Raw genomic sequence first — 27,917 nt, forward strand, 5'->3', positions numbered from 1 at the left:
CAACTAAATCTGTTTAAGGAAACAATTAAAGAAGTTAGGGTAATCAATGGACAAATCAAAAGATCATTCCTTCGAATCAAGATAATCCCCCTACTTCAAGGATGAGTCACAAGAAAATTCAAAGATCCCAAACATCTCAAGCTGCACTCACACAACTTCAAGCTCATAATGCAACATTGGAAAAGGTTTTTTTTTTTTACAAACAAAATCTTACCAGGACGGTCTGTAGGTTGGCCATTCCTACCAATATCAAAACCAAGGCCACTCAAACAAGGAGTAGCTATTGGTTGTGGAGGCAGTTCTTGTGCCTCAACTATCCTTTTAGTATAAGGCAGGAGAATTTCATTTTTACACATGGAGAAACTTTTAATCTGAGCATGAATGTTTTCTTGGAGCTGCTTCTGTTGATTGGCAAGAGAGGCTTTACAAGCCATTTCATTGAACTCTTTTGCTTTTGCCTCATCAGCATCCCTTCCCAAATGGTTCATGAGAAAAAAATTGAGATTAAAGGACAACCAATGAAGTAGTACACTAGATGACAAAGGTAGCATAAATTCACATGAAGCCAAGTGGTAAAGTAGAGAGAACAAACAAAATAACATCTACTCAAAATGCAATACCATGATTTATAAGTTCAATTTTGGCTTAATCACTATGCAAGTAATACAACTTTTTCAGTAATTATGATTTAAGAAGTTTTGAAACTAAAATAGGCACAAAATGTATACTTAATAGTGGTGATTCAACCTAAATTTCTTAATCATTATAATACTACTTTCACTTCTATCTTTAAATACTATAGAGACCAGAACTAGAAAATAGTCGATGCCTAACATGAACTTTATATGCTAAGGTTCTGTTTGTTTTAGATTAAAATGTCAATTTAATTTCACCAACAACTCACGTAAATCTTTAAAAGCCTCAATTTTTTTAATTACAATCGTATTTTTAAACAAAGTAAGACAATCAAAAGAAGGTCATCCAAACACAATCTCAATGATAATTTACCACTTCTGTTTAAGTAAATTTAAAATAAATAAATAAAATAAAATAAAAATCCTTAACTAATGCATTCACTTATTACAAATAGATCTAACACACTGTATGGAAATTGATAGGGTTGAACCATAGCATCTATTCTTTTTTTTCATTATTATTATTATTTTCATATTATGCTTCAGTAAGTTTTGAATCAAACATAAGCATGTATATCAACATAATTGGGTAAAAAATTAATTCAAGAGGTTAATAAAAACCAATCTAATGGTCTACACTACTGATATGGTCCCTATCTTAGAACAATAACACAAACAACATCCTTAGTGAAATTGGCCGGTACCAATGGGCAATAGCCACATATAGTTCATATGCAGAGGTATCAAAATAGATAATTCAGATGACAAAGTCATAGTTACACTGACCTGGTATATAGAAACAATTTATTTATGTTTGCTTCAATTTGTAATTGTCTTGGAATGGAAGAGTTTTCACAGCCTGTGAATATCATTTGTAAAAGAGCAAAAGGGTCATACAAAAGCATGAGGAATAAAAATAAAATAAAATAGAAATGCAAAATTGCAAACATAGCATAAATGAAAGATAGTTTGAATCTTTATGACTAATATTGTTATCAAAAACCCAACTCAATTCATTAACAGTCATAGATTTAGCTCAATTGAGTAGAGTTTGTTGGTTCCAAAATGAGAAACCCACTTTTTAAATAGGGAACAGTATTTTTAGTAAAACTGTAAAACAAAAACGAGAGAGAGAAAGGGGGGGGGGGGCCTCTTGGAATTTGTGGAATAGAAAAGTTATTGTGAAATAAATCAATGAGTCCAGGAAGCACTTTTTTTTGTTCAGTGACCTGAACTCTGAATTTATGCTGAAGGAGAAATAATTATTCTTTAAATGACTAGCACTACAAACATCCTTAGTGAAACTAGCTAGTACCAATAGCCGCATACAATTCATATGCAGAGCTAACAAACAAGATAATTTAGACGACAAAGTCATAGTTACATTGACCTGGTATATAGAAACAATTTATTTGTTTTTGCTTCAAATTGTAATTGTCTTGGATTGCAAGAGTTTTCACAGCCTGTGAATATTTTTTGCAAAAGAACAAAAGGGTCATACAAATGCACGAAAAAAAAAAAGCATAGCATAAATGAAAGAAAGTTTTAATCTTTATGACTAATATTGTTATCAAAAACCCAAGTCAATTCAATAAAAGTCATAGTTTTGGCTCAATTGAGTAGAGTTTGTTGGTTCCCAAATGAGAAACCCATTTTTGAAATAGGGAACAATATTATTAGTAAACCTGTTATGTGATAAACCAAGGCCAAAGTTATGTCATATTTGTGAAAAAAAAATCCAAAAGACTATCACATTTAGCTATGAAATAAATTGTATATTCAAAGTAGCTGACTACAACATTGGCATGAAAGAAACAATATTAAGGACATATAACTTGAAGCAATACCTTTTGGCTAGATAACAATGCCTCACTTACTAAGGCAGACTCTTAGCTTTTCCAGTAAATTCATCTTTATCATTGTAGTCACATAAATCCAATCTTTTATTTCATCAGCAAATCTAAAATAAGCATGCCTCCAAGTCCTATTAAAGAAGAGAGCTCCACAAATTGCCCAAAAGCCAGTTGCAAATCCAACTCCCATACCAATGTAGAAGCTGGAGTTTTCAAAATTATCTTCAACACTACCAATTGGTGATTTATTCAAAGATTGTTCCTCAATTGTGCAGCTTTTTGGAAGAGGATCACCACATAACTGAGGATTTCCAATGTACCTAAGGGCATCAAATGATTGAAGCTGGGTGCTTGAAGGAATTCTACCCGAGAGGTTGTTGTATGACAAGTCCAAGAGACTAAGAAATGTCAAATTAGACATGCTTGGAGGAATTTCACCCGATAATTGATTTCGTGAGAGATCAACTGACTCTAACTCTTTCATACTCCCAATTTTTTCTGGTATCTTTCCCATCAAATGATTTCGAGACAAATTCAAAAAACGTAATTCGAAAAGATCTGAAATCTCAGTAGGGATTGATCCAGACAAGTTGTTACTTGAAAGGTCTATGAGCCTAAGTAATTTGAGGTTCTCTTTGTATTCCATTTCTTTCCCTTTGGGAACCAACTGAACATTCTCAACATAGGATGCATATGCATACAAAAAAAAAGACAAATAAGACATAAAATAAGAAAATGAAATATCATAGGATTCTAGTAATGCCATGGCGCTAATATTTTTCAAGCAGTTTGGTATGGATCCTGATAGGCTATTATTGGCAAGATCCAATACTCTAAGAGAAGAAAGTTGGCATATTTGTCGAGGTATATAACCCTTGAAGTCACTTGATCTTAGACGAAGAACTGTAAGATTTGTTATTTCTCCAATCCATAGTGGTATGATGGACAAATGATTATCACCCATATCAATGAGCCTCAGATTTGAGCACTTTTTCAACGACGAAGGAATATCTCCACAGATGCTATTTTTTTGTAAACGCAATGATTGGAGGTTAACTAAAGCCCCCATGGAGTAGGGAATTCCACCTACTAGATTATTGCTCCCTAAGTTTAAATGGATCAAAGATTGCCAATACTTCCAGCAGTGAGAAAGTTCTCCTGATAAGAGATTGTTTGATGCATCTAACAACTCTAATTTATTCTTTCTAATTTTCTTTTGGCATAAGAAAGTAGAAATGGGTCCATAAAATGAGTTGTTAGCTATATTGAGCACTTTGACAGTAGAACTCAGAAAAATGTCTGATACATTACATTCTATGTGGTTGTTAGAGAGATTGATAAATGTAATGTTTGAAGTCCAATTCCAGAACCAACCCGGAGCTTTACCTGAAATTCCTGACATGGACATATCTAGTAAACTGAGGGATTTTTGTGATTGTAGCCATAAAGGAAAATTAGGACCTATCTTGATTGAGCTCATGGAGGCAGAGTAAAGTTGGAAGGGGGGAACCCAATTGGAATTGACAGTAAAGAACAAAGGTGCTTCAGACATATAGAGATACTTTAATTTTGAGAGTTTTCTGAAATGCCCTTCATCTACGGTACCTGTTAAAGAATTTTTTCCGACAAACAACGTCTCTAACTTAGAGAGAAGTCCAAGACTCTTTGGAATGGTACCATTCAACTGATTTTGGTCGAGCATTAATGTTCTCATACGAGATAAATTCCCAACAGAAGAAGGTATAGGACCATTTAAAGAATTAATTCCGAGATCAAGATGTTCTAATTTCTCTAAATTGAAAATGCTAGGCGGTATATTGCCTTTCAAAGAATTGTTGTACAGGTAAAGCTCTAAGAGGCTTGTACTGAGATTAGAGAACCAATTAGGTATCTCATGATTGAAATGATTTTCAAAAAGAGAAAGGACTCGAAGAGACGTGAAATTGACAAATCCAAGAGATGGATTCAGGCTATCAAGCTGGCAATTGTACAAGTATAGCTCTGAAAGAGATGGGAACTTACTCATTATTTGAAGCCAATCAACTTCTCTTTGAAGGTCAGCATAGCCCAGGTTAAGGTGTTGAACGGCAGAGAGACCAGACATCCAACGAAGGTTATCTACATAGAGGTCGGAATTATTTCCAAGTGACAGATAGCGAAGGCTTGAAAGGTTCCCAAGCTGATGAGGAATGAGTCCACAGAAGTTAGCACCAAAGAGGTCAAGATGTGTGAGACTGAACATTGAACCAAGGAAAGTTGGGATCGGAGTACAATTAAAGTCATTTTCACTCAAATCCAAGTAATTCAAATGTTCTAATTGGAGCAACGAACCACTAATCTCACCGCCTAACCTCGAATAATTGAGGTGGAGCTCAGAGACTCGGCCAATTTTCTTGTCGCAGAAAACTCGGTCCCAAATACAGCAATCTTTATGGTCAGACCAGGATGAGAGGACGTGGTCTTGATCAGTGAGACCACGTTTGAGGGTTAGAAGGGCTTGCTTGTCTTTTTCATTGCAAGAGACATTTGAGATTGACTCTGCTTTGAAGAAGAAGAAGCTTAGACAGAAGGCAATAGGAAGGAACCATACTAAAAAAAGCACATGATGAAGAGTTGCAAAAGAGGCGGCCATGGTAACGAATTGAAGGAAGGGAAGTTTGAAGGAAGAAAAGCTGAAATATGAGTAGCGGAGGTGATGTAATTGAATGTTACTGCAGCTCGTGATAATATATAGGGATTCTTCATTATTATTATATTATTTTAAACAAGACTTTGACTTGTTGGCTTAAGCCAAATGCCAAATGCCAAACACCAATTACCAATACTCTTGTTTGTTTCGTGATTAGGTAAGGTTCATTAGTTTCTTACCTAACCATGTGTGGCCAGTGCAAGTTGATGTTTTGGTTCCCTCCTAAGTTTATATATTATTGTTGTAGTCTGGTGTAAATGCACGAGGATAATCAAAAAATTTAGAAGAAATTCAAATTATTTATGGTATTAATTTATATTTTTTTTATCTTTACATTTTTATAAATTTTGTAATGATTTTTCATTATATATATATATATATAATTTAATTAATTTTAGACTTCTAAATATTTTACTTGTCACAAAAATAAAAATAAAAGTTTTTCAAAAGAGGCGGCCATATATATAGTGATTTTTCAAACCCTTTCTCATTTTTCTTATTATTATATTATTTTAATAAAGACCTTGATTTGTTGACTTGTGCTTTTATATTATTTTAAGCCAAACCCACAAGGATCAACACTAACCACTCAATTGATGAGATGTACAGTCCGTTTGGGAAGAAATTTTTTTTTTCTTTTTTTTTTTTTTTTTGAGAATCTGGGAAGAAATTTATTTAATTTTGTAGTTTTTTTTTTATACTATTTCTGGGTCTCTATATATAATTGGTACTATTTATAGGTCTCATTGTATTATTCAACTAGCTTTTAACTTCTTCTTTTTTACATTTTTAGTAAAAAAATTTCAATTTCAACTAAATAAATTGTTCTTAAACGGACCCGAGTATTAGATTCATTTCAGAACCATCTTTCACGTAATAATGTAAAGATTTTCCATTAAAGACAAAACTTAGGTATAGTACCTTAAGTTCTGTTCCTTAGGTTCCCCTCTTAAGATTTAGCTATGTGACCACTTAATTAAAAAATACACTTTCATTCCATAAGAAAAAATCCACATGGCAGAATCTTAACAGAGGAACCTAAGGAATAGCACTTAAGTATTATACATAAGTCTTGCCCTTCCATTAATATCATAATCATCTAGAATTTGAATTATTGAATTATTGTTTTTATTGGATGATTTGTTGACCATTAATCTATTATGCAATATTTTCCACCATGTGACATAATTTTCATGTAGGGCCAAAAATTCATGTTGAGGAAATTGTTTTTGGAACTTAAAGCTCATTATTGAATACAATCTCAAGTCATGTGTATGTGCTCTTAATGACAAGATTAAATTAGTGATAGTATATGTTTTTAGCCAAACCCCTAGAGATCATTGCTCAGCACACACAAGTGAAGAGATGTAGTGTTAGGTTCATTTGACAACCATCTTTCATGTAACCGCATAGAGATTTTTCAATAATATCAAAATCATTAAGCATTTGTCTTATTGACATCTTCTTGTTTTTTAGTTGGGTGACTTGTTGACCATTAATCTTTTATGCAATATTTTTCACGATGGCCTATGATACGACGGTGGAATTAACATTTCATTCAAAATTTTCACGCTAAAGATTGGCTTTTGGTGAAGAATTTCCATTACAGTGTTGTTGATACAATAATTAAGCATCGTTAAATTATTGATGGTCTCAAAAGTTTAATTTATTAAAATATGAAATTTTTAATTATTTAGCAACACAATTCTAACAAGCAATGAGTCTTGTCGGAATATTAGAAAATGAGAGTATATCAGAAACACAAATTCAAAATTTTGAAAATAAGATAATTTTAGAAATATGGTATGATAGTACACAACATTTTTAATATTAATTTAATAAAATGCAATTGGATCTCAATGGAGTGTCATTTCTCCCTAGAAGAAAGTGCAGTTACCCTTTTAATTTTAATGAAGACTTTTGACTGGATGACTTCAACCAAATGCCAAAGACCAATCCTCATGTTTCACGAAATTGCGTAGGAATTGCAGTTCAAGACTTTGATTTGTTGACTACTGTTTGTTTTCTTTTTTGTGTTTAGTGACTTAGGGCTCAATATTTAAGTATTGTTATTTAGTTTTCAGTATTAAAATATGAAAATTTTAATTATTTAGCAACACAATTCTAACAAGCAATGAGCCTTGACAGAATATTAGAAAATGAGAGTATATCAAAAACACAAATTCAAAATTTTGAAAATAAGATAATTTTAGAAATATGGTATGATAGTACACAATATTTTTAATATTAATTTAATAAAATGCAATTGGATATCAATGGAGTGTCATTTCTCCCTAGAAGAAAGTGCAGTTATCCTTTTAATTTTAATGAAGACTTTTGACTGGATGACTTCAACCAAATGCCAAAGACCAATCCTCATGTGTCACGAAATTGCATAGGAATTGCAGTTCAAGACTTTGATTTGTTGCTACTTTTTGTTTTCTTTTTTGTGTTCAGTGACTAAGGGCTCAATTGGTAGTAGTGTTTAAGTATTGTTATTTAGTTTTCAGTATTAAAATATGAAAATTTTATTTATTTAGCAACACAATTCTAACAAGCAATGAGCCTTGACGGAATATTAGGAAATGAGAGTATATCAGAAACACAAATTCAAAATTTTGAAAATAAGATAATTTTATGGTATGATAATACATAACATTTTTAATATTAATTTAATAAAATTCAATTGGATATCAATGGAGTGTCATTTCTCCCTAGAAAAAAGTGCAGTTACCCTTTTAATTTTAATGAAGACTTTTGACTGGATGACTTCAACCAAATGCCAAAGACCAATCCTCATGTTCACGAAATTGCGTAGGAATTGCAGTTCAAGACTTTGATTTGTTGACTACTTTTTGTTTTCTTTTTTGCGTTCAGTGACTTAGGACTCAATTGGTAGTAGTGTTTAAGTATTGTTATTCAGTTTTCAGTATTGTAAAAATACATGTTTAAGTGTTATAAAAATAGGTGTCACTACCAATGGACATCTCACAGTTTACCTGTAAGTTGTTTACCAATGAACACTAAAAACTATTATTTAAAAGTCACTACCAAACATACCCTTAATTGCTTCTTTTTTTGGTTCAGTGACTTTTATTTGCCAATGGACATCTCACAGTTTATCTGTAAGGTATTTTTTAAAAAATAATGAAAAAATACTCCAATAATGATTAAGCCTGTAAGGTGTTTGATAAAATTGTTTGAAGAAAGGCTTTTTCCCATGAGCATAGTGTATATATATAGCTTTGTTCTAACCTTCCACACGTTTAGCAAAAGAGTAATGCCCATGGTTGATTAAAATCTCATGTATGTGCTTTCCAATTCTTCATTTATGCAAGTGTTACTGTTTAGTGGCCTTACTAACATGATTGCACCCTTAAAGAAAGACACAATTGCAGTATAATTACCATTTCAGGGTAGATTCAGTGGAACCCAATGTGTTCAATAACCAACCTTAACATTCCCATGTATGTGATTCCATGGAATCTAGCATTATGCAAATGAAACACCACCTAATTGGTAAGTGGTGATGGGTTGAGCATAACCAACTAACCAAGTCATCCAAAGAACAAATGGTTTCAAACGATCTATTGTAGGTAGCTTTTTTTCTATATCACTTTTTATGACGTATAAGATGTATACAAAGACTTACTATTTAATCTACACTTTATAAATGTAATAATATATAAAACACATTAAATTAATACAATGCAATTATCTCCTCTCAAATCTACATTTATATATCTAAAGTTAAAACATAGCATTTATTATTACTATGCTCTTATTGCAATTTGCTACATGCTACTTTTTCTAATAAATTAATCAAAGTGGAATAAGACCCATAGTATTACAATTGGTGGAGCATAAAATTGAATATTCATAGTGAAACAAAGGACTATTAGTTTTCATATAAACCATAGATTTTCTTTATTAGTATCAATGTTATCAACTTTCTGACTTGTTTCTAAAAATTTTAAAAAAAAAAAAAAAAAACTTTTTGACTTCTTTTGCCTTAACCCCCACTCCAATCCTGGGGTGGGAGGTGAGTTGTTAACCACTACACATTTTCTACCATGTGACATAATTTCCATGTAAAATCATATGTCAAATGTCCAACTTCTAGATGCCGTGTTCTTTTTATTATATTTTTTCAAAAACAATCATTGATGAGCCAAATAAAGTTGGCTCCCACTAGCAATATTGAAAACTTTGTCTGCCTAATAGTTGATTCCTTTTTTCACCTTCTTTTGCCTTGAACTTTTATTTATTTAACTTGAACTAAAGGAAGTGGAGGAAGATTTAAAGAAAACTTATTATTGTTATATAATAATAATTTTTCTGCTAGTGATATCATTGCAACGAAGGAATGGTGACTCCACACAAACTGGCAAACAGAATAATGGTTAAATGAGCACCATTTTAAAAGATGGTCACCACCACGCACCCTTAGCATGAAGGCCACTCCATAAATATAAGTGCTTGTGGGGTGTTTTTTCAAAATATGGGATCATTATTCCCTACATTCTCTTCTTCCAGTTGAGTTCATATTCGATACAATAATTAAGCAATATACTTGTTAGGTCAAGAATACACATTCAGAAATTCATGTGGAGGACATTTGTCCAAAACCTAAGGTTCATGATGGTGAAAAATCTTATGCGTATGCATGTGTGCTCTTAATGGCATAATTCTTTTAGTGATAGTAAACCAAACCCTGCTAGATGAATATTTGCCAAAGACAAGTGATGAGATGTGTTAGGTTTATTGGACGAAATAAAAGTTCCATGTTCCACTTTTATCCTTCGTTTATTGCAAATTACTACACGCCACGTTTTCTAATAAAGTAATCAAAGTGGAAAGAAATAAGACCCATAGTATATTACATTTGTGGTGCATAAAATTGAATACTCATAATGGAACAAAGGACTATCATTTCACTTAACGATCATTTTTCACATAAACCACATAGATTTTCTTCATCAATATCAATGTTATTGACTTTCAAGCTTCTTTTTCTTTAACTCCCACCCCATCCTGGGGTGAAAGGTGACTTTTCAACCATTACACATTTTCTACCGTGTGACATAATTTTCATGTAAGACCATATGTCAAATATCCAACTTCTAGATACCGTGTTCTTTCTATTATATTTTTTAAACAATAATCATTAATGAGCCAAATAAAGTTGAATCCCAGTAGTAATGTTGAAAACTTTGTCTGCGTAGTAGTTGATTTTTTTTTTTCACCTTCTTTTGCCTTGAAATTTTATTTATTTACACTAACCTAAACTAAAGGAAGTGGAGGTAGATTTACTTGATATTGTTGTAATTGTGAAACAAAATATTATTGTGGTTATTGTTGATACTCATTTTCACGACACATTTTGTATAAGCCTGATTCAACCAAGCCCAACTTCCTTGTGAGCTCAATTAATGTATTATATTATATTATATTATATTATATTTTTTTAAGAATAGCCCAATCCCATACAATTTATTGGGGAAATTGAGGAAGTGTGGCTACCAAGTGGGTAAGGGATAATAGTAGCACCTCAGGTTCATGGACGAGGTCTTATACCCAAAATTTCCACCCTAAAAGAGTTTTTATGCTCTAGCTATTTGTAACCCAAAGTTTCTGCCCTAAACCATTTTTTCCTTTAAAATGTAGTTGATTCTTATTCGCCAACTCCAGCTGCTAGCCCTTACTTAGGTGAATATTCCAATAATCTAAAATGGCTGACGAAAGGCAGCCAATTAGAGCAAACCCCATTTATTTCCCAAATCATGTTAAATGCATGCAAGCTATTCCCTAAACAAAAGCAACGCAAGCCAAGACATCAAATTAGTATCATGTTGGATAAAAGTCTCTACTACTACAAAAAAACCAGTCATTAGCAACACCCCAAACTCAATACAAAACTCTCACTTCAGCTTAAATGAACGAACCATGTTTTACCCACGTAGCTGAAACTTTAGAGCAAAAACCCATTCAATCAACCAACATTCTCACAATTTCGAAGCTTAGGAATGGAAATATGGGTGCAGGAGAACATTCCCTTTCTTCCTCACAACCTCTTTCAATTTCCTCTTCTCGCTGACTATGGGTCAAAGTTTCAGACCTGTTGTGTTTCTATGCATTTTTCAGCATTTTTGTTATTAGCATTTTGATTTCTCTCTTGTTAAAGCACCATTAGCCTTTGTTTATTATACATTTGAAATTGAGCTTGATTCTCCACAAATAATCACTTTTAAAGAACTAAATGGAAGATTTAGGTCATTCTCGCATTTTTTGCCCTTGTCGCAAAAACGTCCCCGACAATTATATAATGATAATTTTTCTAGATGTTGATGATATCAATACAACGAAGAATAGTTGACTCCACACAAACTGGTAAAGGAAAAAATGGTTAAATCTTAAATGGCCAACCGTTCAAAAGATAGTCCAAGCAAAGTGACAATAAAAATGAGTGTACACCTCATAAACATGAAAGGAGACATTCAATGGTCAAATTTAAGAATGGTTTCCTTTTTGGATAAGCTTGGGATTGGTTTTGGAATTGATGGGTGGTTAATTTGGGTTCAAATTTTGTGATCTATGTGTCACATTGGCTGTGAAATGTTATCCACTTTGGGGTTTTGATCAGTGTTGGATCTTGTGGCAGTTGTTGGGAGACTCTAGGATTGGTTCTGGGAATGATTGGGGTTTGATTTATATCCAAATTGTGTGATTTATGTGTAATAGCAATTGTGATTAGATGGTGGGGATCACATTTTTGTGTTAGAATTATTTGACTATGAAATTTTAGCCATTTTTAGGGTTTTGATCAATGTAGGATGTCATGGCAGCTGTAGGAGAGTTTAGGATTGGTTTTGGAAATGATGGGTGGTTGATTTGGGTTCAGAATGTGTGAATTGTGTGGATTAGTCGTAGTAATTTAGGTGGTGGGGATCGGATTGGCTGTGTTAGGCTTATTTGACTATGAAACATTATCCAGTTTAAGGTTTTGATCAATTTAGGATCTTGTGGCAGTTGGTAGGAGGCTTTAATTGGACATGATGGGGATTGTTTTAGCTCCAAATGATGAGAATCATATTGGTTGTGTTAGTTAATATTCGGCAATGTTTGTGACGAAAACTCAACCAAGAGTTAAGTTTATGGACCTATGATATGTTTGCTATTTTGGGCTTTTATTAATGTAGGATTTTATGAGACTTATTAGATTTTAGGTTTGGTTTTGCAAATGATGGGCTGTTGATTTAAATCCCAATGTGTGATCTATATTCATTAGTAGTAGTAATTAAATGGTGGTCCCAATGTGTGATCCATGTTCAGTAGTAGTAGTTTTTTTTTTTAGAGTTTCAAACCTGTAGCGTCTACTCTTGATGATAACTCTTTGTCATCAGACCAAAACACCAATCAGTTTTTTGTGAAGGCGAGGATTGAACCCCAGATCTCTTATACAACCATAAAAGTTTTTACCAGTTGAGCTAATTGGAACCCACAGTAGTAGTAGTTATTAAATTGCTGTGTTAGGGATTATTTAATGAAAATTGATAGGGTTGAAATCTAAGTATCGACTCCTTTTTATTAATATTGGTGAGATAAACAGCCAACAAGTTCTGAATTTAAGACCATACTACACAAAAAAAAAAAAAAAAAAAAAAATGGGCTATAGCTATAGCTCCTAAAAACATGGCTATAAGTCAATTCGGTCTATAACGGCATTTTCTATAGCCACATTTTTAGCCGTTGCCTAAAACCTATTACTATAGGTCTGATAGGTCCATAGGTATTATTTCAGCCGCATTTCTAAGCCGCAGCTATAGGGTGTACATTAGCCATGTTTATTAAACATGGCTCTAGATCCTCAGCCCACAACCACATTTTGAAAATGCAGCTATAGGGTTTTTATTTATTTGTTTGAATTGTCTATAGCCACGTTTTTAAAACGCGACTATAGATCCTCAGTCTACAACCTCATTTTGAAAACGCGGCTATAGAATTTTTTAATATGTTTTACAAACGCGACAATAGGTTTTACAAATGCGACTATAAAATCATCAACCTTTCAATATTTACCCTTTCAAAGAAGGCATTCCATTGTTTATTTTCACAAAAAAAAAAAAAAAAAAAAAAAAAAAAAAAAAAAAAAAAAAAAAAAAAAAAAAAAAATCTACTCAAAATACTTAAACTCACTCTTCAACAACAATAACAAGTTTATCACAATCAACTTGCAATACTAGTAGAGAATCAAATTATTTTCTGTTTACAGAATTACCAATACAACAAGTCACATATTCTAGTGGTCTATTTCTTTTCTTGGCCTTCACAGTTCTCCAATGTTCATGCAGTCCACACCCACCTTGTATTCCTTTCCACCAATAGTCCACACCCACCTTTTATTCCTTTCCCCACGCACATGCAATTTTTTTTTTTTTTTTTTTTTTAAACCTTCCAAGTGGTGGTGACTACACTGACTGTCAATCTCAACATTCCTTTCTTTTGATATTATTCGTTGATTTTCAGAGCCTTGACATTACCAAGCAAACACTAGCTCTAAATTTATTTAGAAAACAAAATAGAATAAGCACTAACCCATACACAATAAGTATAAGCACAGTATGAATGATGAGATACAAGGGGGTTTCCTAACAATCCAGTGTTCTACATCATTTTTTTTTTTTTTTTTGATAAATAACGCAATTCATTGAAAAGAAAAAAAACACAACATATACAGGACTTATACTAGAGACCATCAATCATGGTGTAGAGTACAATGATCAATGAAATCTAAAAGAGAAGAAAAAGAATAAAAACCCAAAGAAGGCAGCTAAGCAAAAAGAACGACAATAATAATCTAATTACATCACAAAGTCAGCAACAAACAACTCTGTCGAACTAAACTGCAATAAAAGAACATTTTTCTTTAAGATAGACCGCAAGGTAATGAAGAGAAGATACGAAAATATATAACACATTACCTGGACTCCACTCAATGGCTCGTTTCTGACGAACATATTCCATAAGTGGTGTAACGATAGGAGCTTCTTTTGCAGCACCTAGAAATAAGTATGGAGAACTAATAAATCTATAGGAAAAAATGTCTCTTAAACACAAATAATTAATAAGTTGTGTCCACTTTTCGTTATGACACTCCACAACATTTGGACACAACCTTATGCGGCACCAGGGTGGCATCAAAATAGGAAACTCAAATCATTACATACAATAGGCACCATGGTGGCCCAAAAATTAATAAATAAAGGGAGCTTGGGTACAACAAAGCCAAAATTATACACGACTATATTCCAATATGAGATTATCTAACTAATATATATACACACACACACACACATTCAAAGTCATTAAAAATAATTACAAACCAGCTTGCTCTGCTTCTGAATATCCCTCCTATCCCCCCGAGGGATATGAGGTTGGATAAAGTGAAGAAGAGAAAAAGAAGCAGCAAGCTCCCAATCTTCAAAGGCTCTAAAAAACCTTAAATTCCACACTCTAGTAGAACCTCCTTCCGGAAGCCACAAAACTTCAGAAATGCAAGCATCCTTGGCAACTGAACACACATAGAGCTCAGGGTAGAGATCTTTTAGGATATAATCCCCAATCCACCTATCATGCCAGAAGCGGATGCGAGTGCCTTCACCCACTACAAACGATAGGTGCTTAGAAAAACTCTCGCACCCTTCATGAATGCTTCTCCAAAGGCCACAACCGTGGGTCCTCCTGCACACTTTGGTGCACCACCCCTCTTGACCCACACCATATTTAGTGGATATAACTCTCCGCCAGAGATGAGTAACTTCTTGCCCAAAAGAGAGCGCAATAAGAGGACGTTAGAGGACATGGAAAGTTCGGATGACCAGCTATTGGCCTCTTTTAGTGGCACTCTGTTTGATTGGTCTAGGGCTTGGGGACTCACCTCTTGTGATTCTTTCCCTATGTTCCTTAGCTCTCTCCTGTGTACTTAGTTTCTTTTCCTTTCCTTTTTACTCTTTCTTTTCCCTATGTATTTTTCTCTCTGCCTTATGTTTATCTGCATAAGGTAGTGTTCTTGAATATATATCTTTTTTACCTATCAAAAAAAAAAGTCACAATCTTTTGTGATCTAGCTAATGTAAACGTGAAATTTTGTAGCTAAATGGTGCAGACTTATATAATTAATTTGATGCCCAGCAAAAAAAAAAAAAAAAAAAAAAAAAAAAAAAAAAAAAAAAAAGGAAAAAAAGAACAATAAGAGGGAGAGACATTCGTTGGTTGACTGTTAAATATATGGAAGAAATATCTGATCAAGCAATCAGCACATGGTTGATAACATTATGTGATTATTTGGTTTTCATTTTCTTGAACCTTCGGATTAAGTTTCCAGCTTATGGTTTAAAAGCAACTGTCATATTCGTGATCTAGTTTCCGGATTAAGTTTCTCAGGCTTATATGCCATGCAAATAAACTTTATCCGGTGTCCTTAGTTATGTCATATCTTGTATTCCTAATGTTATAGAGCATCTTCTTCATCCTTGAGTGTTCACTTCATAATTAGATAAATTAGCCATCATATCTATCAGAGCCTTTTCTGTTTCTCTATAGAAATCATTCACAATTTCCACTGCCATCTGAAACCTAACTGATAGAAGGAACATACAATGGAAACAAAAGCTGCAAACTAGGGGATAAAGTCATTTTTAATTTGGAAATCCACATCATTCTGACTTCACTGAAGATAATCATCAAGTAAGATGCCACAAAATCAGGAAAAAAGGCAGGTGCACACATTGATAATCCTTTGTCCCCATAACCTTCTTAATCCTTTATAGGTAAATCTAGTTACAAAAGTTTATGAAGACTTTGTAAAACAACTAAAAACAAAGCTATCAGTAGAAATAGAAAGCAAACATAAGCAACAGGCTTGATCAGTACATACCTAGGGCAAATGTGACACAAGTCATCGAGGATAATTCTTTTTGTTCTCGTAAAATATATGTCAACAGCGCAGCAGTACCACCACCAAGTGAATGCCCAACAATCTGAAAATGACAAAATGAAAAACTAAGGCAAAATAAAATTATATATATGAAAGCATATATTGCATGAACTAATTCAGTACAGTAATTTAAATTTCAAAACTGACTGGATGATGACATAGCATGGTAGAGAGTAACAAAGAATTAGAGGTTTATTTCTTAGGGAAAGGATCCTCTCCCATCTAGCTAAAAATTGGAAGGAATTGGAGGATATAAATGGAGTGGATCTTATCCCTATATGTTACAGAGAAGATCTAGCAAAGCAAAGTACCTGCAAATATCATATCCTAGCAAAGCAATGTAGTTTGTATCAGAGTGTTAAATTTATCTCATGTATTGAAATTCAATGCCCCTGTTCGTAATTTGTAATTATGGTCCTCCTGTTGATTACGATTAATTGTTGCTACTTGTTCCAATTGTTAAACTCCATATTTCCCATTTGCTATCAACTTGAACAAGAGCATTTCTAGTTGAATCTGTAGCTCACAAACTAAACTGAGCCCTTTCTTGAGATTTCCTTGTGACTTGAGATTTGCAATTCTACAGTCTTTCATCTCATATTAAGGAGATTAATTTTATATAAAGAACAGAATTTCTGAGGATCTAGTCTTTTGCTTCAGGCTCAAGGAAAAGTTGTCACTGGCACCAATGTCTTTTTTTTTATATGTAATAACAAACTTTATTGATAATAAAAGTACAATGAATTTACGATAGTAAACTCACAGCACTGAAAAAAATACAAACCAATCAAAAAAAAAGACTAACAGAATTAAGTAATTCAAACAAAGAATGACAATGCGTAAATTCCCAAATATGGGACCACTCAAACAAAGTCCTAAGTAGCAAAGACTTCACACAGTCTACAAGTCTCTTAATTTTCTCTAAAGTTTGGGCATTGCGCTCCTTCCAAATTAACCACATAAGACATGCTGGAACCATATTCCACACTTTTGAAGTATGATGTCCCAACCAATTCCACCATGCAGAGAGAAGAGAAACAACATTTTTCGGCATCACCCACTGAACCCCAAACAAACGAAGGACTTCACTCCACAAGGTATGAGCATACTTACAATGGATCAGTAAGTGATCCACAGTTTCCTCTTCACATCGACAAAGGCAGCACCAATTAACAAGAGGTAAATTCTTCTTAACGAGGTTGTCTATAGTAAGAATCTCACCCTTAGCAGCTGTCCATAAGAAGAAAGCCACCATTTTAGGTACCTTAACACACCAAATACTCTTCCAAGGAAAAGACACCAACGGGGCTGCTAGCAATGAAAAATAGAAAGAGCGCACATCAAAAACACCACTACGATTAAATTTCCATATCATGGTATCATCACCCCCTCTAGGTAACTTGGATGAGATATGCGCAAAAAAATCATAAAAAATCCCTGTCTCCCAATCTTGAAAAGCATGATGGAAGCGTAAGTTCTAGCTTCTACCACCCCCATCCATAGCAAACTCAACCATATCAAAAATTGTAGCTACCTTATCCACAGCAATAGCAAACATTGCCAGATATAAATCTTTCAAGGCAGTAGGGCTACTCCAAGGGTCATACCAGAATCTGATACGAAAACCCTTACCCGCTGCATACAACACATGACCAAAGAAGCTCTCAGCCCACTTCCTAATGTTCTTCCACATGCCACATCCATGCGTCCCTCTAACAACTCTAGTACACCATCCCCCACTGGCCTCCCCATATTTGGAAGCTATAACTTGCCTTCATAAACTTGTGACCTCATTCCCAAATCGTCATAGCCACTTCCCAAGCAAAGCTTGGTTAAACAGCCCAATCTTCCGGATCCCCAAGCCTCCACTGGCCACACAACTTTCTCCTAAGCAACAAATGAGAATTTAAAAACATCATTAGATCTCCCCCAAAGGAAATTCCTCTTAATCCTCTCTAATCTATCCACCACATGTTGTGGAATAGTGAACAAAGATAAAAAATAAGTAGAGAGACTTGATAAGGTACTCTTCAATAAAGTAAGTCTACCCCCTTTTGACAAATATAACTGCTTCCAACCTGCGAGCTTTTTTTCCATCCGTTCAATGATAGGGTTCCATATTGAGGAATCCTTATAATGTGCCCCCAAAGGCATACCCAAATAAGACATAGGTAAACATCCTACCTTAACAACATAAAATACAAGATAAGGAATCCAAAGTCCCAACCTCACCAACCAACACAATCTCACTCTTACTAACATTTACTTTCAATCTTGTGATAGCTTCAAAGAAAATTAGAACCATACAAATATGTAATAATTGTTCCTCGAATGCATGACAAAAGAGAATAGTATCATCAGCAAACAAAAGGTGAGAGATATGCAAACCTCCACTTGTATTGGGACTTGCTTGGAATCCACTGAGAAAGCCTCCATCTTTTGTCCTTTTCACAACCTACTCAACACCTCCATTACCAATAAGAATAGGAGTGGAGATAAAGGATCCCTTTGGCGAAGACCACGAGAGTTGCCAAAGAAGCCAACTGGAGACCCATTAATAAGCACTGAAAAACGGGCAATAGAAATACACATCTTCATCCATCTCCCCCACTTCTCCCCAAAACCCATCCTCTCCATAAGGTAAAATAAGTCACTCCAACTCACATGATCATAAGCCTTCTCAATATCCAATTTAATATTCACACCCGAAATACCACTCTTCAATCTAATGTCCAAGCATTCATTTGCGATAAGAACAGAGTCAAGAATTTGTCTTCTTCCTGTAGGGAGTTTCCACGAATTCCTAAACCTGTGAGAACAAAGAATATAGAGAAAAACACACGCCAAAGAAAAAGTAATCACACACACACAAGACAATATTTACGTGGTTCAGTAATTTGCCTCCCAACTGTTTGGCAAAGAAGCTAAAACGATCAATGCACGGATCTCATCATCAAAATCAATTTCTACAGACGACAATTGATTTGTGATAGTGTAGAATTCATTCAGATGTTGTGCTACTGATGCGTTCTTTGCCATCTTCAGATTGAACAGTTTCTTCATCAAATGCACCTTGTTGTTTGCTAACGGCTTTTCATACATACCAGACAAAGCCTTCATCAGATCTACTGTAGTCTTCTCCTTTACAACATTGTATGCAACAAACCTAGACAACATTAACTTGATACCCCCCAACAAAAGAATTCTGGGAGTTGGAAATAAGTTTATCCAAAACACAACGTAGTCTATGTGCCAAGACCTTAGAAAGTAGCTTGTACAAACTACCCACAAGGCTAATAAGGCGAAAATCTCTAATATTGACTACACTAAGCTTCTTGGATATCAAACACAAAAAGGTGGCATTCAGAGATTTTTCAAACATACATTATTTGTGGAAGTCTGCAAAAAAAGCCAAGATCTCCTTCACAAGAACACACCAGCAATTTTGAAATAAAGCCGTATTAAAGTCATCTGGACCGGGAGCCTTATCACCCTTAGCCTCCCATAGGGCTGCAATGATCTCCTTCTCAAACTCCCTTTCTAAAGTAAGCCTCTCGATTTCATCCAGATTTGCAAACACTAAACCATCAATAGGGGGCCTCCAAGATTCGGTCTCCTGGTACAAAGACTTATAAAAACCCACCACTTGATCCTGAATTGCAAACTCATCCTCATACAAAATGCCCTCAACCTCCACAGCTCTCATAGTATTTGTACGTCTATGAGAATTAGCAAGCCTATGAAAAAACCCAATATTATTATCCCTTTCTTTTAAGTACAAAGCCTTCGATTTCTGCCTCCAAGAAATCTCTTCCAAAGAAGCTAAATACTCAATATCAGCCTTTATCTCAGCTCTTCTTGCACAATTTGCCGGTGACAAAGATTGCATCCCTTCTCTCAAATCTAAGTCCAAAAGCTCAGACAACAAGCATTTTTTTCCTAAAAGACACATCTTCAAATACATGTTTATTTTAATGTTTCAAATCTCCCTTAAGAGCCTTCAATTTGCAAGCTAGAACATAACTAGGAGACCCACAAAATGGTATCCGTTCCACCAACCTCACACTAGATCCACAAATCCCTCCACCTTAAGCCACATGTTCTCAAATTTGAAAGAAGTCTTTCCCCTCCACATTCCTCCTGCCTCCACTAGAAGAGGACAGTGGTCCAAAATCACTTGAGGAAGAGGCCTTTGAGTCACATCCAAAAAGTGATCCTCCCAATCAGCGGATACCAACACTCTATCAATTCTAGACATAGAAGGGTTCTCTGAGTCATGGAACCATGTATACTCGCCCCCCACCAAAGGTATATCAACCAAAAAATTCCTCTCAATAAAGTCTGAGAATTGAACATGGCTGGACTAAAAGAAGTGCAACTAAGACGCCCTACTCTATGATGCACGGACACGGATACGGAGATATGGCAATTTTTGAAAAATTAGGACACGACATGGCATGGACACGGCAATTAAATTATTAATTAAATTTTACATTTAGGCATATTTTTAAATATTTTTAAACATAAAATACGTTTATATCTAGAATTTAAATTATGTACGAACTACAAATAAATAAACTAACACCCAAAGTAGTACAATAATACACATAAAATGTTTCGAGTACAAACCAAAAGTTTAAATAGGCTACATTCAATATCAAACAAAAAACATAAAAGGAAATAAGCAGGACACACAAAAACAAAAATCGCAAAAACAAGCTTTAGTAAAATCACCTACAATATTTAACTTTAATAAATAAATAAAACTATAACAGGACACAAAAACAAAAATCACAAGATTCATAATTAACATTATAATTTATAAGGCAAGGTTGAGTAAAGAACAAATATATATATATATATATATATATATATATATATATATATATACACAATAAAGTATAACACAGTGAGTGGGATTAAAATAAAAAAAAAAGCTTTGGGTGTTATAAATATAACACGCCACAATACACCAAACCAAAGGTCCTAAGCAGTCAGCAGATAAAAGAAAGAAAAAAGAAAAAAGAAAAAAGAAAAAAAGAAATCGCGAAACAGAAAGAGAGAAGAGAAGAAGCTCGGACCTGTCCACGCCGAGAGAGGGAGCTCGCCGACTCGCCGATCAGCTCGATGTAGCTCCGGCGAGGGACAAAAGGCAGCAGGCAGAGGGGAATCAAAGGTTGGGCTGTGTGGGTTTCTGATATTTCACTTCACTTATGGGCTGTGTGGGTTTTTGTTTTGTTTTTTTTCCATTGCTGGCGTGTCCACCGCGTTGGCGCCGTGTCGGCACCACGTCGGTGCCGTGTCGGAGAAGCGAAAAAAAAAAAAAAAAAAGAGAGAGAGAGAGAGAGACACCGGTACCGGTGTCTGGCGAGTCTTACCGGTACCGGTGTCCAACACGTGTCGAACACTGGTACGTTGGCAAAAATGCCGTATTGGGAAACCTAGGCTCTACTAGATATCTGATGATATTAAAATCACCAAAAACACACCAAACTGCACTCCACCTCCTTCTCACACTATCAAGTTTAGTCCACAAAGCATCCCTAAGACCATCAGCATTCGGACCATACACCCCTGTACATATCCAAGCAAAACCGTCTGCCACACCCTCTTACAAAATAGAAACAGAAAAGCACCCAACCAGACAATCCATTTTTTTATACCCTCGTGTCCCATGCCAAAATAACCCCCCTGGTGTATGAATGGCATCCAAAGCTACCCAATCAACAAAAGGGCTACTCCAAAGACTTTTCACAACAGCAGAATTGACAGAATCCAATTTAGTTTCTTGGAAACACACTACATCACACTTCCACTCCTTGAGTAAATTCTTCACCGTATCCCTCTTTTGAGGATTGTTTAATCCTCTCACATTCCAAGATAAGATTTTCAAATTCAAGGACAACGAACTGAACCCACCCCACAGAAATTCTCAATCCCTCTGGTTTGTCAACTAGATTGCCCCTCATAGTTGACTAAAGAAACTAAATTCCTCAATTCCATCATACCTTTTTTAGTTGAAGAGGTATTACGGTGAAGACTACCTGCTGTAGCTTGATTTTCCCACTTTCTCAAGCTTTTGAAAGAAGGCAATGCACTGCTGCTCACATGAATCAATAGGAAATCCCACAAATTTACTAAAGCCTTTAATCTTTCTCTTCACCCACACTGAAGGTTCCAGATCCTCCCCCACAAGAAAATCATCCTGTGTAGCCTCTGATACTATTTCCAAACCCCCATGAGGATCCCACTTAGCCAGAGGTACACAATCCAAAGCATTCCTACCCTCCTCATCCTTACCAGACCTCGTGGGGTTTACCCAATCCAACAACAAAAGTTCATCTTCCTAAGAATTAAAACCCAGCTCAGAAAGAGGAGAGAAACAATTTTTACCCAGCAGCTTGTGGTGGTGGATCATATCGGAGAATTCAAAAACCGAAAGAGATCCGAAGCAACGGGCTCAGCGTTGATAGACTGCCCATCAGAGTTTAGAACAGCCCCGGAGTTTGGGAAGTCCTCCGCTAGACTATTGGCGACAATCACAGTGTCACCCAAACAACCCACCTCAGCCCTGCTTGATTTAGGGCCCACCGAAAGACCACCAACAGCCCCAACCTCATCACCATACCCATCAGACCTTGGAAGGACTCCACCCATCTCGTCAGAACCTGGAAACACCATCAGAAGCTTCTCGGCTGAGCCATGGGGGTCCGGTCCTTCACTACACTAGGATCCCGCCGAAGAATCGCGAGTCAAAATCTCATCCACACACCCATCGACCCTTGGGAGGTCCTCACCCAACTCGTTGGTGCTCGGTGACAGCTTCAGAACCTTCTCAGTTGAGGCATGTGACCTTAACCCCTCGCCCACCTCCCATGAACTTCTTTCAATCAACCTTTCCAAATTTTTAATAAACTCATTTTGGGCTTTAGTTGGTTTAGCCCGCTGAGCTTGATCAAATATTATTGGGCCCAACTTAGCTCCTATTGATTTGACAAAAGTACTCCAGAGGACCTTACGTTGTGTATTCCCATCAAAAGCAGCAGTAATTTTTAAGGAGAAGTGGGCCTGGGTCCATTTGGCAAAAGGGCCACATAAGGGGCAACTATTTATGGGATGCTTATTTGAATTTTGAAGAAAGTCAAATCCCCCCAAAACTCTCCTTTTGATTTACATTCCCATGAATATTTGGAAACTGATTCTCCAGACATAACTCCCATCCTGATTTCATGTCTCCATTAAGATTTTTCCAAACTTGATTCCTTGAATTTCCGGTGGATTTTTCTAGCCCACCACCGCCAGCAACCACCTCCTTCCCCAGCCTAGAAGCTGATTTTCCCAAAAGAGTTCACATAGCTTCATTTCAAGGAAAGCCCAACCGCCCTTATTCCTCCCTTCCGGGACACACAAACAACCACGTCTTGCCCCATTGTGATACTCAGAGATTTCAACAAAAAGACCACTCTTGTTCGACCTACTAGAAAACTCCAAGATTTTATATTGCTCATGAAACCGTTTGAAAAAGTGTTTCTTGCTAAAGTCCCACCAGCACAGCTCTACCAAACAAGCAATGGTCCAATCCAACCCCGATCTACCAACTCGGATAGAGCCATGATGCCTACTCCTTTTTTCAATAATGGCATAAGCATCCATACGTCCCCCATCAAAAGCCAAGAGAAATGACTTTGAATCAATACAAAAAGAAAAAGAGTGTTTCACCTCTGGTACCCCTGCTTTGGCTAAAAAAGGCTTGGGAGTGGGTTTTGGCGAGTGCTGTGTAGGCTTGGGATTTAAGGGTAAGGAGGTCTAGGTTTGGGTATAATGAGGAATGTACTGAACTGAATTGGCCAATAGAAGGGTTGTGTGAGAGGGCAAGGATATGGAAGAAGGACTTGTTGTGGAGTAGGGAAAAAAATTTGGGAGGCAAGGGGTAGAATTGGATATGTCACCGATGGAGGCTGGGTTGGTAGGGAAGGAGAGGCAAGGGGTAGAATTGGATATGTCACTGGTGGAGGCTGGGTTGACAGGGAAGGAGAGAGATGGTAGTGGTTGTGGTGGAGGGAAGGGGTAAGGTGGAGGGGGATAGTTGGCGGAGGGAGGGCGGAGGGAGGGGGGAGGGGGTGAGTCATTTATTAATTACTTATTGAACAACACCATAAAGTAGGATAGAAATACAAAAGGAAAAAAAAATTCATAACCTAACCACCAAGACAAGAGAAGAAGAAAACCTACTGGCACCAATGTCTAGTAGTACTAGTTCTTGAATCAACACCTGAAGTTGTTGATTTTAATTTCAATTTATCCAGCTTATTAAGATATAAAATTTACATCTAATCAATAATTTCTTATGTATTTGGTCTGGGAGATGAGTGTGGTTATCATACCTTCCTTTGATTGAGCTCATTATATTGATGCATTTGGATGGATTGCTTTTCTGTGACTTCTATGAGTTCACTATTGTTGTGACATTATTTAAAGCATATTGGGAAACATGTCTTCTATACTAGACTGTTCTTTTCTCCCCCCACCCCCCTCCCAATCCTCCTTTCTTAATCTCTGGATCTTCTCTAATTTCTGCTATTGTCCCCTTAGAAATATTTCTTTAACTAAGTCAGATCACTTACCTTGTGTTTGGATGAAGTAATTGATATTTACAAGGAAAATTTAAAATGAATGGATTTATAATCTCATCATTTAAAATCCCATCAATTATTAATTCCACTGTTTTGCCTTATTAAAAAACATAATAATTTCCATTGTTTGGATTTAAGTTGGAAATTCCATTTATCTAAATCCACACAAAAATTGAGAAACATCCATAGTTGATTAGAAACTCATCCCATCTACCATCAAGCTAATTAGACTTTAAAAATCATTTTTAAAATTTTCAAATCAAGCTTAATCTTTAGAATGATTAAATCTTAAAGCATTCCACACAAATATATACTAAAGCAATATATCCACACCGATAGGACCATTGTCTATAAAAGGAGGATACAGTACCATTAAGTATATAAAAGAAGTAATGTGACAATACAATTCAAGGTCTCCAAATTGCCTGGTTAAACTTGACGGAGTAGGAGCTATGGTGGGTTTGTCCTGCCTTAAGTTCTTGAATCTAGAAACTACTTTGCTGGTGGGGTATTCAGTCTTATTTAGAACGACTCACTCTCTCCCTCTCTCTAAAACTCTTATCTTTCAACCTCCTTTTCACCCATGTAATCAATTTCTAAATTGAAGAGATGGGTCAACAAGCTCACTGCATTTGTTCTATCTGTGGTGGAAATAGATGCAATTGGACAAACGAGTGAACAACAACCTGAGAAAGAACTTGAGATGTACTCAAGCTGACCCATGATAGGGTCAAAGCTGATCTTGTTGTTTAGATGTATTGGGGTGAAATCTGATCTATGAGGAATTTTTTGCTGATGCATTGGACATTTTAGCATTGGTAGAGGGGAGAGGTTAGGGGGATAGGGCCAGAGACTATTGGTGGCAACAGAGATTGTAGAGGAGGTGAATGTGGGCAAGGGCGGATAAGAGCATGCCAGATAGGTTGAGGTCAGATTTTTCAACGTAGTCTTCTTTGATATTTGATAAGCCTTATTTACAGAACTTTGTAAATAATAGTGATATTTTGAACCTCATGGTAGGTGCTTTAAATAATAGTGAAGAATGATTTTATTCGTCATTCTAAGTACACTGTGGCAGGCTATTAGAGAGGGATTAACCGCACAAGGTAAGCTTCAGGGAAGGGGTAGTGGGGTACTGTCAATAACATAAGATGCTTGGTAACACGAGATTCCTTCATAGGTTGAACTAGAAAAGATAATATTGAATGTAATATTCACGGAAATACAAGCAGAAACATAAAAAAATAAAAATGAAATTTTTAATAGGAAAACATGAAGAAAATTAATTTATGCTTTTTATCCTTTTATTATCCATCCAAAAAGAAAAGATTAAGATCTACAACAAGATGCCATTTTATTCTATTTTATTTTTTGATAAGTAAGAAAAAACAGTATAAATAAAGCTTCTTTATGCAAAGGAGGACAAAGAAGTCAAAAAGTATGCCATTTTAATTTGTTTGACAGAAAGAAAAGTTATCAGCAGAATTAGCACAATTAAATAGTGATTTATAATTTCAAATTATAACTAACAGCCCATACCTTAACTTTGTAGTCAGGATATTTATCAAGAGCTTTGAGCAGAAAAAGGAGCGCTAAGCTTTGCAATCCAACGAGCAGCAGCAACCATTACCATTCCACAATGAGCATATCCTAAAACTAAATTGCTTATTCCACGATCATGTAAAACTGAGTGGTGAAAAGGGACCACCGCTCCAGTTGCTGCTGTTAGTGTATCTTTAATGCTATGAGTACCACGAATCAATAGAAGGAAACATTTTGAGTCTTTATCTCATATAAATGCGAAAGCAGGCTTCAAAAGCTGCAATCATTGTTCTGGTAATTAAAACAATACTCAATTATAATTTTAATTTAAAAACGAAACACATAAGCAAACTAGCAATACATGCTTGATCGCATATATCATGATTAGTAAGAAGACAAAAAGGTTCAACAACCACAATAGGAGAAAGCCAAAACCTAATAGTTGAAATTTGTCAAGTTTAGCACACATCAGAAGTCTCATAAGTTTACAGGAAAAATATGCAAAAATTTAAAAGGCTATTTTTCTCAAGTTTTAAACTCCTTTCTGTTATTTAGCTCAATGGTTTCTTCTTATAGTCTACTATTTTTTATCTCCTCATAAATTGTGGAGCCAGGCATCAACTTATGGCATCCACTCAGTCCTGTGGGTAATTGTTTCCCATGCGAAGAGCCCTCTGACACAGTAGCATTCATATGGGAAATAACTAGTCTCAGATGCACTTATAATGTTTAAGGTCCACTTCCAGACAACCTCTCACTGCATCATAGCTGGAATTTTCTATCATCACCAACAGAGTCATGCAGTTTACCTCGTTTTATCTCCTATTACACATTTCTTCATCCAAGCAGAATTAAAATATTTGTATCATCTCTTTTTCTTTTTGGATAAGTAAATAAATTCATTAAAAATCAAAAAGAAAAAAGCACTGCCCAAGTACACAGGCTGTATACAATAGGGAACCAAAAAAAAAAAAAAAAACCCATTTTCATTTTCTATCAAATTTTTTCTAAGAAACAACAGCAACTCATGAACAAACCCAACAAAAACTATAAAACCCATTTTCATATTCGATCAAAGTTTCTCGAAAACCGCAGCTAAACATGAAGTAACAAGAAAACGAGGAAAACATTCATAGATTGACACGGGAACCAGAAAAATAATCACCGAGAAAGGAGTCGAATTCCTCAATCAGCGTCGCGGAGGACACGGCTGTCTTCCTTACTCGGCGTCGCACGGCACGACACGGCGAGTCTCTCTGTTTCTGTGTCGAGAAAATTTCAGACTAGGGGCTTTGATTTTGGGGGAGATTTTAAATGACATTTTTAAGTTTTTAATGGGCTGGGCTGGGCTTTGATTTTGGGGGAGATTTTTTAAATGACATTTTCTTACCCAGGCTGTATACAATAGGTCGGCGGCCTCGACGTGCTTCTTGCAGTACTCGACGGGATGGATCGGAGATCGGATGCTCAAGGCGTGAAGAGATCGGAGATCGGATGAGTGTTGTCGCGTGTTTTGGTGACTGTTTAGAGAAGCACGAGCGTGACTATAGCAAGAGATTGATGGTGAAC

The 27,917-nt window shown here is 35.6% G+C and overlaps 1 protein-coding gene and 1 long non-coding RNA gene across 5 annotated transcripts; both read right to left on the reverse strand.

Annotated features, from left to right (window-relative positions):
* Window positions 1–1,450: 1,450 nt before the first annotated feature.
* LOC142634238 (uncharacterized) lies at window positions 1,451–27,917 on the reverse strand. 4 transcript variants are annotated; one of them, XR_012844089.1, is made up of 5 exons: window positions 27,514–27,917; window positions 26,346–26,625; window positions 16,114–16,216; window positions 14,159–14,236; window positions 1,451–1,494 (listed from the first exon to the last, which is right to left on the reverse strand). It is a non-coding gene; the product is annotated as an uncharacterized LOC142634238 (long non-coding RNA). The 4 variants fall into 4 exon arrangements; XR_012844088.1 differs by lacking the exon at window positions 1,451–1,494 and adding an exon at window positions 13,504–13,733; XR_012844086.1 differs by lacking the exon at window positions 1,451–1,494 and adding an exon at window positions 13,826–14,080.
* On the reverse strand, window positions 2,505–5,120 carry LOC142637177 (receptor-like protein EIX2). The gene has a single exon (XM_075811458.1). It carries the CDS (start codon window positions 5,118–5,120, stop codon window positions 2,505–2,507), a length of 2,616 nt encoding a protein of 871 aa, XP_075667573.1.

Source organism: Castanea sativa, chromosome 5, assembly GCF_040712315.1.
Source record: "Castanea sativa cultivar Marrone di Chiusa Pesio chromosome 5, ASM4071231v1".
NCBI lineage: Eukaryota > Viridiplantae > Streptophyta > Magnoliopsida > Fagales > Fagaceae > Castanea > Castanea sativa.

Bases quoted from the DNA above. Each gene is read 5' to 3' on its own strand.
- LOC142637177 (XM_075811458.1), bottom strand. From the start codon at position 5,120: ATGGCCGCCTCTTTTGCAACTCTTCATCATGTGCTTTTTTTAGTATGG.